Source organism: Grammomys surdaster, unplaced genomic scaffold (assembly GCF_004785775.1).
Source record: "Grammomys surdaster isolate TR1022 unplaced genomic scaffold, NIH_TR_1.0 140, whole genome shotgun sequence".
Lineage (NCBI taxonomy): Eukaryota > Metazoa > Chordata > Mammalia > Rodentia > Muridae > Grammomys > Grammomys surdaster.
This window is the reverse complement of record NW_021604598.1, coordinates 1,655,915-1,667,607: the sequence shown is the minus strand read 5'-3', so window position 1 is coordinate 1,667,607 and position 11,693 is coordinate 1,655,915. Positions and strand designations below refer to the sequence as shown.

The window sequence follows — 11,693 nt, the reverse complement described above, 5'->3', positions numbered from 1 at the left end:
AGGAGAGGAGAGGAGAGGAGAGGAGAGGAGAGGAGAGGAGAGAGCTCTTCATAGGAGAGTCATGGCTCACTGGGATCTGGGGGTGCTAGAGGACCTTAGGAGAGTCTCTCCTGAGTACATAGACAGAATGGACTGTGACAGCTTCCGGGCCCTAGGAGGGGGCATACAGGGCACTGAACCTTTCCTAAGTTTTTATTAGTGCAATACACATAATAATGGTAATGGCATTTTCGTAGCTCACAATGACTTTTAATTACATTCCTCCCAGCCCCTCTCTTGTCCCCTCCCACTCCTGCTGACTCCTCCCTCTTCCCAGCTAGCCCTTCTATTTTCATGTCTTTTTTTTTCTTGTGACCCAGTGGGTTTTGTGGGGGTTGGCTGCTTACAGAGTGTGGGTGTAGGACTGTTTACAGGCCTGCGGGCTCCTTACCAGTGGCCACACCATTGAGGGAATGTCTCTCCCTCCTGAGCAACCATTACTGCCTGTTAGTCCTAATGCAGGGACAGAGCCTTGAGCTTCCTGCTCTCCCCCCAGCCACCATCAACTGCCCATCAATCCTCAGAGATGGCTGTGTTCTCATTGTCTATCAGCCCTCAGGAAGGCTTCTGCTGTTTGAGTCTTGGCTCTGCCTAATTCATTTTTAAACCTTTTTTAATGATATTTTTTACGTATATTGATGTTGAGAATGTCTGACCCCCGGAACTGAAAGTACAGGCTTTTGTGAACTGCCTTGTGGGTGCTTGGAATTGAACATGGGTTCTTTGGAAGAGCAGCCAGTGCTCCTAACTGCTGAGCCATCTCTCCAGTCCGGTCAGTGGTCAGTAAGTGTGATGGCTCAGCAGGTAAAAACAGGTTTGCCACCAAACCTGATGACCTGAGTTCTATTCCTGGGAATCACACTGTGGAAACAGAACCAATTTCTGCCAGTTGATCTCTGATTTCCACATGTGCTTTGAGGCACTCTATGTAAACACACACACACACACACACACACACACACTATAAGTAAGTACATAAATAAGTAAATAAGTAAATAAATAAATAAATAAATAAATGTAATTCGTAAAATGAAACAAAAGCTTGATCAGGAGTTCATGCAAGGAAAGTCACGTGGGCTCTTACAGAGGGAGTCCCCCAGCTTAGGAAGGGTGTAAGACACACAGCCTGACTCATTACCATGGTCTCAGCTGTCCTCTGTGAATGGATTATTTTTTTATAAATTAGTGGAGGTGTGGAGCTCGCTGTGTAGCTGGCTCATTTGCTCACATTTCAATAAAAGAATTTATTGAGTGGGAAGAGACGGTGGTTTGCAGCAGGAGTCCCCACGACCGCTCCTGACTCGGCCCGGCTTACCTCTGCCTCAGCTCCTGGCCATTGCCTCTGTTTGGTATCAGTAACAGTTGTGCAAATAGTGGATTTTGCGCTGTTTGCCCCTCCAGAAAGACTCGTGGTGGAACACATTGTAGGCAGGGCTGGGCTCAGTGGCTAGAGTGCTTGCCCAGCATGATCTTTGCTCAGCAAAGATCTGGATTCCTTCCTCAGCACTGCATGAACTGGGTATAGCAGTCCATGACCGTCAGCCTAGTGCTCAGGAGGTGGAGGCAGGAGGATCAGGATTCTGCCATCGTCTGTGGCTGCGAGAGGGAGTGTGAGGCCAGCGTGGGCTCCATGAGCTCCTGTAGGACCAGAATTCTGCATTTTTCATCTCATGGTGACTACTCACTGTCTTTGCCTGGACTCCAGCAGTCACTCTGAGCTGGGACTGAACACCCAAGTCAGCGCACATCTCTCTTCTGCTGAGAATCCTCCATGGCTCCCATCTCGCCCACACGGGAAGCCAAAGTCCTGGCTGCTGCTCGCCAGCTCCTTCATTGTCACATTGCCACCTCCCCACTCTGTCCTCCCTTCACTTAGCGCTTGGCTCACCCTGCTCCGGCCACCCAGGTCCACGACCCTGCCTCAGGCCTTCACCCTTGCTGTTCCTGGATCACCTTTCCATACATGGCACCCCCCTCATCTCCTTCTAGTCTGCACTCATCCGAAGTCACACCCCGAATGGCACCTGCTCCCACATCCTCTTTCCCTCGTATTTCTTCTGTCTATACTACTCAACAATTCAGAATCTCCAATCTTCATGTATTTGCATCTTTATATGCATTTCCTCCACGTTTATATGTGTTTCCTCCACGTATGTGGGTGTGCACGCACAACAGGCGTGTGGAGACCAGAGGACCACCTCAGGCACCAGGAGCCATTCAGCTGTTTTTGAGACAGGCTTTTCACTAGCCTGGAGCTCACCAAGGAGGCTAGGCCGGCTAGGCACTACAGAGATCCTCCTGTAACAGGGTCCCCAGAAACTGCACCGCCATCCAGGGCTTTTGCATGTATGCTGGGGATTTGACCCCAGATCCTCTTGCTTATGCCGCAAGCACTTTCCTCACTGAGCCATCTCATCTGCCCCTGGTGTTTGCTCTTTAAGATGTTGCTAGACTGGGCGGTAGTGGAGTACAGCTTTAATCCCAGCACTTGGGAAGCAGAGGCAGGCAGACCTCCTAGTTTGAGTCAGCCTGGTCGGTCTACCGAGTGAGTTCCAGGACAGCCAGGGCTACAGACAGAAACCCTGCCTCGAAAAACAAAAGAACAAAAAACAATCTGTTTCCCTCCACTCTACATTCTTTCTTCTGAAACAGGGTTTCCTTAAGTACTACTGGGAGATTGCTGTATTGATTGGACTTAGTGTGTACACAATCACCATAGCACATGCCAACACAGAACTCTGCACTTAAGCAGTCCTCCTGCCTCAGCCCCCAAGTGCTGGGTTATCAGGCATGCAATATGCTACATCCAGCTCAAAGTCCCTGATTTTTCAGTGGCTATTCTTAGGTCCCTTTGCACATTAATATTTAGAGTGCCAAAAGTTTCTCTTCCTGGGGTTGCAGCTCAGTGGGTACAGTGCTGGCCTACCATGCAGGAGGCCCTGGGTTCCATTCCTAGCACCTAATTAGAACCAGGGGTGGTGTTACCCTCTTGTAATCCCAACACACAAGAAGTTGGGGTAGGTGGATCACAAGTTAAAGATTACCTTCAGCCATATGGTTAGTTCAAGGCTAGCCTAGGCTTCATGAGATACAGCATATATGTGGAAGTCCAAAGATAATCTCGGTTGTCAGTGCCCACTGTCCACCTTGTTTGGACAGTGTCTTGTTCATTCCTATGTAAGCCAGCCTAGAAGGTCCAGGAGCTTCCAGAGATTCCCCCATCTGCACGTCTCACCTTGATGCAGTGTTAGTGTTACAGACACAATCTGCAGTGTCTGCTTTATGTGGGTTGTGGGGAACCAAACTCAGGTCCTCATAGTGGCATGGCAAGTGTTTCCCCCCTTGTTTGTATGTGTGCATGTGTGTGCTGGTATGCACTTGTACACATGTGCAGAGATCAGAGGAAGATCTCAGCTGGCGATGTTCCTCAGGTATTTCCCACCTTCTGTTTGAGACAGAGCCTCTCATTGGTCTGCAAAGTTGTCCTGTGGTCCAGTCAGGCCAGAAAGCCTCCAGGGACCAGCCAGTTTCTGTCTCTATCTTTTTGCATGGACTCTGTGGATCTGAACTGAGGTTCTCATGCATGCAAGGCCATCTACCCAGGAAAGGGCTTCTGTTCTTCCCAGCAAGATGAGAGGGAGCCCTCTCTTTGGGTTTCTACTCTCTGACCACACCCTTTCCTCTGCAGACTCTCTTCCAGAGCCCAGAAGAGGGCTGGCAGCTCTATACATCAGCCCAGGCGCCGGATGGCAAATGCATCTGCACAGCTGTGATCCCTGCACAGAGCACCTGTGCCCGAGATGGTAGGAGCAGAGAGCTTCGGCAGCTCATGGAGAAGGTAGGACAGGCACTGAGGGATCGGGTTGGGGAGGATGGCTGATATGCCTGTTTGCTTCCTACTCTACCTGTCGCCAACTAGGCTAAACCACAAAAGATCCAGCAAGGTAACTTGTTCTAAAGTGACCAATGACCAAGATACCATCTAGGTAGATTATTTTTTCTTTTCTTTTTTAGTTTCATTTTTATTAAATCCTTTTTATTTATTTTTTTGTTTTGTTGAGACAGGGTCTCTCTATGTAGCCTTGGCTGTCCTGGAACCCTCTCTGTAGACCAGGCTGGCCTTGAACTCAGAGATCCACCTGCCTCTGCCCTCTCCATTGCTGAGATTAAAGTCATTTGCAACCATACCCATCTCTATTAAATATTTTGAATTTACCTTTATTGTTGTTGTTATTGTTTGTCTGAGACAGGGTCTCACTGTGAAGCTCTGGCTGGCCTAGAACTTCCTATATGAACCAAACTGGCCTCAGACTCACAGATCTACCTGTCCATGCTTTCCTAGTGCTGCGACTAAAAGTGTGCACCACCTTGTCCAGCTTGTTTTCTTTTTTTGAAACAGTATCACGTAGTCCAGACTGTCCTCAAATTCACCATGTAGCTAAAACTTTGAACTTCTGATCCTCCTGCCTCTGTCTCTAGAGTGTTGGGATGACAAGTGTATGTCCACTCTGTCTTCCAGGTGAATGTCTTCACTCATTATTTGTTCCAGGTTTCCTAGAGAGAGGCCACATGTTTATAGAGCTGGGAAGGCAGTGGTTGGGGGCAATGTGTGAATTTGTTCTTGTACACTCTGACCAGGCAGCCAATGCTCACGCAGCCTTGGGTGTCCCTACTAAGAAGGTACTTGGTGCCCTTTTCAGGCAAGGGTCTCACCTGCTCTTCGTTCTGTCAAGGCTTGTGCAAATTGTGCAGCTGAGAGTGGCAGTGCACTCCTATAATGCTGAGACTTGGGAGGCTAAGGCAGAATGACTGCCACAAGTTTGAGTCCAGCCTGGGCCCCATAGGAAGATCCTGTTGAGTGGGAGAGGAGAGGAGTGCTAGTTGGCACCAAGTCTTCCAGCCTGAGTTCAATCTCTGGGTCCCACTTGGTTAGGAGAGAGAATGAGCTCCCACCAGTTGTCCTCTGATTGACACATACCAAGCAAACAAGTGTAATTTTAACATTTTAAAGGGGAGACAGGAGAAGTTGGGAACCTGAACCAGTCTGGCTGAAGTATGAGCTTCAGGTTTGGTGACCCTGTCTCAAAAAATAAGGTGGAGGGCTATTGTGGAAAACAACCAATAGCAGTCTCTGGCCTCCAGACATACTTATGCAGATGTGTATGCACACACACATATACACACTTACATACATGGATATGTATGCACACATACATAGACATGCATGCACACACATACACTTACACACAGATATGTATATACACTCAAACTCACACACTTACACACAGATGTGTATGCACAGACACATACATACTTAGATATACAGATATATATGCACACACACACACACACACACACACACGCCTGCATGTAGAATCCTTTTCACCCTGGCTGCCACCATCTGCCTCCAGGATGTTTCCTTTTCTTTGCTGACTGAAGTCCCTGTCACTGCCCATTTATCAGCTGTGATGCCTGCAATCACTCCCCTCCCTGAGCATAGGAGGAGCCTGAGGCTTGGCAGCAGGGAGCACCTGGGGACCTGCATCCCACCCACCACTGACTCTCAGAATCCTGCTCTGCCCACTCCCCTTACTGAAACTGCTTTCCCCAAAAGCTGTGGACTTTCACGTAGTGTCCTCTGATTGTTCACAGTGGCTGAAAAAAATAGTTCGTGGGATGACTAGTGATGTGCACCTTCGGGTTTTGTATAGCCTAGGCTGCTCTTGAACTCACTGTGTACTCAAGGAGGACCATAAACTTCAAATCCCCCTGGATCCACTTCCCGAGTGGTCTGCATTACAAGTGTGAGCAGCCCAGGTTTGCTGGGGATGGATCCAAGGCTTCATGCACCCCAGACAACCACTCTACTACTGAGCTTTTAAAGCCCCAGGACCTTCCCATCGCTGGTTTTATTTTTTTGTTGTTGTTGTAGTTTTTTGTTTTTGTTAGAGGCAAGGTTACACTCTGACCCAGACTGACCTGGAACTCATGCTGTAGCCTTGGCTGAGGTGGAACTCATGGCAATCCTCCTGCTTTAGCCTGAGTGCTGGGATTATAACTGTGACCCACCACTCCCGGCTCTTTTTTGCCTTTCAAGACAGGACTTCTCTTTGAAGTCCAGGCTGGGTCTTGAGCTCACAGAGATCCACCTGCCTCTGCCTCCTAAGTACTGGGACTAAAGGTGTGCACCACTACTACCCAACCTGGGTTCTTCTTTTTGAGGATATCCTTGATATTCTGATCCTTCGCCTATACCTCCAAGTGCTGGGATTATGGGTGTGTGCTACCACACCTGGTTCTAGTCTTCATTTTGGAAAACACCCTCTGCTTTGCTGTGTCAGGAGGATGGAAGTCAAGCATAGGGGAGGAGGTGACAGGATGGGACTTTATGGAGCCTGCTATTGGAAGGTTGCTAGTGAGATCAGGGGAGAGTAGGGTTGGCAGGCGTCTGTGCTGGCCCTGGCCATCTGTTTCGTCAGTGGCTGGGAGGAGGAGCTTGTTTTCTGAATGGTTCTCTTCTAGGTCCAGAATGTGTCTCAGTCCATGGAGGTCCTTGAGCTAAGGACATATCGGGATCTCCAGTATGTTCGCAGCATGGAGACCCTCATGCGGAGCCTGGATGCAAGGCTCAGGGCAGCCGATGGGTCAGTCTCAGCCAAAAGCTTCCAGGTGGGTTCTCCAGAGTTCAGCTCTGAGGTCAAGAGAGTGGTTGGAGGGTTTGGGGGAGGAGTGTCGGTAAGCGTGACTGTAGTGAAAGCAGAGGACTTGCGTTCCCAGGGTAGGGCCGGGTCTGGGAAGAAATGAGGGGCTGGCTGGGCTCTGGGGTCCTGAAGACATCCATTGGCAAGGGATGATGAGCCTTGTATCCAAGATGTGAAGGTATGGGTCAAGGGTCAGGGGTCGGATCGGAGGACATTTTCTCCTGGTGAGCAGGAACTGAAGGACAGGATGACAGAGCTGCTGCCCCTGAGCTCAGTGCTGGAACAGTACAAAGCAGACACACGGACCATTGTGCGCCTGCGGGAGGAGGTGAGGAACCTCTCTGGCAACCTGGCTGCCATCCAGGAGGAAATGGGTGCCTACGGGTACGAGGACTTGCAGCAGCGCGTGATGGCCCTGGAGGCCCGACTCCATGCCTGCGCGCAGAAGCTGGGTATGCCTTGACCCTGAAGCTTGCCCCTACCCCAGATCTCCACACCCAACCCTAATGCTGCCCGTGTGTTCCAAAGCTAGGGATGGTTTGGCATCCAACTGCTAAGCCTCCCTCTTTGGTCTCCTCAACCCAAGGCCACATCAGGCCCCAAAGTTGGAAGTAGCTTTGGCTCATTTTCGACCCTCTATGTCCATGTTGACATCCCAAGATCACAGCCAGGTTTCCTCCCCGACCCCCAGCCCCCAGCGTCCTGCCCTCCCGGGGCTCTTGCTGGATTCTATCCTCACGCTCACCGTTCCCATCTCCCAGGCTGCGGGAAGCTGACAGGTGTCAGTAACCCCATTACCATTCGGGCCATGGGGTCCCGCTTCGGCTCCTGGATGACTGACACAATGGCTCCCAGTGCAGACAGCCGGGTGAGTGATCCCACTCTAGTGACTGCCTGCAGGTGCCCGGGGAATCCACACTTGACTCTTATCTAGGTTTCATTTTTATTATTTTTAACTCGTGGGTGCATATGGCGAGGTGGGTAGTGCACTTGAAGGAGAAAAGGCCACTAGATGTCCCTAGAGCTGGAGTTAAGATCTGCCTGTCTCTGCTTCTTGAGTGCTGGAATTCAAGGATGTGTATTACCATGTCCAGCCCACTCACTGTTTAAAAATAATTACATTATTTACTTATTTAGTGTGTGCATGAACATGGATATGTGTACATGTGCACCACAGCATGTGTGTGGAGGTCAGAGGACAACTTGCTTGGGTCACTTCTCTCTTTCTACCATGTGGGTCTTGGGAATTGAACTGAGGTTGTCAGGCTTGGAAGCAGGCACCTTTACCTTCTGAGCAGTCTCACACCAGTGACTTGTACTCCATCATCCTGGGTCTTTGGACCTTCCCTTGACTGGCTAGTGACCACGAGACTGTGAGGCTCTTCTGTCCTTGTCAGTCATCTGTCTAGAGAATACAGGCTACACTCATGTGTCCTTTGACATCAGGAGACGAATTCTGATAGGCAATCTTGTCATGGTGCAAACATCATATAGTACTTGCAGAAATCAAAATGGCATAGGGCTAGGGAGGGAAATAGCATAGGGGCATGAGTGCTTGCCCCACAAACATGAGGACCTGTGTTCAAACCTCAGGTATCCATATAAAAGGCCATGAGTGGCCATGTGTACCAATGCTGTGGGAAGCAAAGATGGGTGTGTGTGTGTGTGTCACTGGGGCTTGCTGGCTCCAGCTCTAGGTTAAGGTAGAGACCCTATCTCAAAGAAATGAGGTAGAGGGCGACAGAGCAGGATACCTGATGTCCTCTGGCCTCTGCCTCCTTCATTTCTGTGGTTGATAAATATTCTGACAAAAAGTAACTTAGAGAAGAAAGGGCTTAGTTTAACTTACAATTCTAGGTTAAAGTCCATCATTGTAGAGAAGTCAAGACAGGAATTTCAAACAGCTAGTGACATCACCACCACAGTTAGGATCAGAGAGAAATGCATTGCATGCATGCATTCTTGCCTGCTTGTGCTCAGCTCAGTTTCTCCCTTCTCATACAGTTCAGGACTCTTTTTCTAGTGAATGGTCTTGCTCACGATGGGTTGAGTCTCCCCACATTAATAACAATTAAGACAATTCCCTATAGCCCAACTCTCTGTAGACAATCTCTCACTGAGACTCACTTCCTAGGTAATCTCGGCTACTTCAAGCTGAAGCTAACCATCACAAGCTGGAGAGATGGATCAGTGGTTAAGAGCACTGGCTGCTCTTCCAGAGGTCCTGAGTTCAATTCTGAGGTGGCTTACAACCATCTTTAATAGGACTCAATGCCTTCTTCTAGTGTGCAGGTGTACATGCAGATAGAGCACTCATACATACAATACATAATAAATTTTTTTTAAAGATTTATTTATTTATTTAATGTATATGAGTACACTGTCTCTGTCTTCAGACACACCAGAAGAGGGCCTCAGATCTCATTACAGATGGTTGTGAGCCACCATGTGGTTGCTGGGATTTGAACTCAGGACCGCTGGAAGAACAGTCAGTGCTCTTAACCACTGAGCCATCTCTCCAGCTCCCCATAATAAATTTTTAAAAGCTAACCATCATAATGGGTAATCAAGTGTCACAGAGCAAGGCAGTAACAACACTACTCCACTGTGATCACCGACCTCAACAGAAGACGATGGGCCAACCAATTGGTTAGTTTAGAATTGGATTTGAAGTTAACCAGTCCTGTCCATTCTCAGCCAGAGACATATGGGCAGGTGCCTTCATATTGTTGTTGTAATTTTCTTTCAACATGGAAGTTCTAACGTTTCAGCTCCACAGTGAGAGTATTCACAAGTGCATTTTGCATGGTGCTGATAAGGATGCTGCTGAGAGGGTCAATGACATGCCTGGCAATGCAGTCTTGTGCTTGCAGGAGTTAGCCACTGACAATGAATTAGGGCCAGGCAAGGTGGCAAACTCCTTTAATCCCAGCACTTAGGAGGCAGATGCAAGTGTATCTTATGAGCTCAAGACCAGTTTGGTCTACAAAATGAGTTCCAAGCCAGCCTGGGCTATATAGTTAGATTCTACTCAAAAAACAAAAACAAACCAAACAACAAAAACCAACCAAAATATAGTGAAATCAAAGTAACTCCTTATTAACCCAATAGCTGTTCAGTGAATATTCTCACCCCAGTGTCCAGTGAATCTGTGATCCCAGTAAGTCTCCTAGAGGCAAATGTTTCCTGACCCCTCAGGTCATCACCACCAATTTAGAGTTTAGTTATGTGTTCATAGAGGTATGTGCAAAGGCAGGTGTGTGCCCCTGCATGTGGGGGCCAGAGGTCAACGTATTTTTCTCTATTGCTCTCCACCATGGCTTTTCCTTTTAGTGTGTGTTTGATGTGCACAGGTCTGTGTGCTCGCAGAGGCCAGGGACATCAGGTGCCCTGTTCTATCACTCCCAGCCTTAGTCCTGGATATAGACTCTCACTAACTGAGGTAGGCTGGCAGCCAGCATGCCCCAGTTGATCCTCCTGTCTGCTCTTAAGAGCACTAGGGTTATAGGCACACATGGCCATGGCCAGCTTTTCAGATGGGTTCTGGGTTCAGACAATCTTTCTGCTTGCAAAGCAGTTGAACTTGCCCATCGAGCTATCCCTGGCCCTTTCAACTTCCCTTCCCCCTGTCGGGATCCCTTACCCCCTGAGCCATCTCCCCAGGTCCACTAATGCTCATAGTCACGAAACTATAACTGGTCACTAAGGTCACAGGAAGGACTGTGACTGAGTAGCGACATGCTGATGATGGCTGACCCTGATGACCAAACGTTGATCTTGCCTGGTTGTCCAGTTTTGGAGGGTCACAGGTTACAGTCCCTCCAGTGACTGGCTGCTGCTCTCTTAGGTCTGGTACATGGATGGTTATTACAAAGGCCGCCGAGTGCTGGAGTTCCGTACTCTGGGAGACTTCATCAAAGGCCAGAACTTCATCCAGCACCTGCTGCCACAGCCATGGGCAGGTACGGGCCATGTGGTATACAACGGTTCTCTGTTCTACAATAAGTATCAGAGCAATGTGGTGGTCAAGTACCACTTCCGGTCCCGCTCAGTGCTGGTGCAGAGGAGCCTCCCGGGGGCTGGTTACAATAATACCTTCCCCTATTCCTGGGGTGGCTTCTCGGACATGGACTTCATGGTAGACGAGAGCGGGCTGTGGGCTGTGTATACCACCAACCAGAACGCGGGCAACATCGTGGTCAGCCGGTTGGACCCTCACACCCTGGAGGTCGTGAGGTCCTGGGACACCGGGTACCCTAAGCGCAGCGCCGGCGAGGCCTTCATGATCTGCGGTGTCCTCTACGTGACCAACTCTCACCTGGCCGGAGCCAAGGTCTACTTTGCGTACTTCACCAACACGTCCAGCTATGAGTACACGGATGTCCCCTTCCACAACCAGTACTCGCACATCTCTATGCTGGATTACAACCCCAGGGAGCGGGCCCTGTATACCTGGAACAACGGGCACCAGGTGCTGTACAACGTCACCCTCTTCCATGTCATCAGCACTGCTGGGGACCCCTAGGTGTCCCTGCAAGGGTTGTGGGCAACCTTCCCACATCGCCTGTGACGTTCCCCCCACCACCCACCTTCTCTTGGTCATACCCTTGCCTTCCTAGATTCCTTCTCCCACATCCCCAGCCCAGCTTTCTGTTCTCTGTATCTCTACCCATGCATTTTCTCCATTTTATTGATCTCTGCTTTTGATACTTCACTTCTGAGTCTTTCTGCCTTTTTATGGATGCTTCTCTTCCTCATTGATCGAACCTCTCTCTTCTCCTCTCCCCTCCCTCTATCCACTCTCCCTCCTCCTTTTTCCTTTCCCAGTTTCCCACATTCCTTATCCCTCACTCCTACCCTATCCCTGGATCTGAGTGCATGGATTTTGTTTTTTAAATTTATTGTTTACATTTTTTTTCCGGGTTGCCAGAATAAACCGGACCTTTGACATTT

The 11,693-nt window shown here is 49.3% G+C and overlaps 1 protein-coding gene across 3 annotated transcripts in view; it reads left to right on the top strand.

Annotated features, from left to right (window-relative positions):
* The window catches only part of Olfm2 (olfactomedin 2), a 74,988-nt gene extending 63,295 nt beyond the window's left edge, over positions 1 to 11,693 (top strand). For 2 of the 3 annotated variants that reach the window (XM_028763797.1, XM_028763795.1), the window contains exons 2-6: positions 3,728 to 3,877; positions 6,562 to 6,708; positions 6,973 to 7,192; positions 7,502 to 7,608; positions 10,588 to 11,693. In XM_028763797.1, coding sequence (XP_028619630.1) covers positions 3,728 to 3,877; positions 6,562 to 6,708; positions 6,973 to 7,192; positions 7,502 to 7,608; positions 10,588 to 11,265 — 1,302 coding nt within the window. In that variant the 3' untranslated portion in view covers positions 11,266 to 11,693. The remainder of the gene's footprint in view (positions 1 to 3,727; positions 3,878 to 6,561; positions 6,709 to 6,972; positions 7,193 to 7,501; positions 7,609 to 10,587) is intronic. The other variant, XM_028763796.1, reaches the window with a different exon arrangement.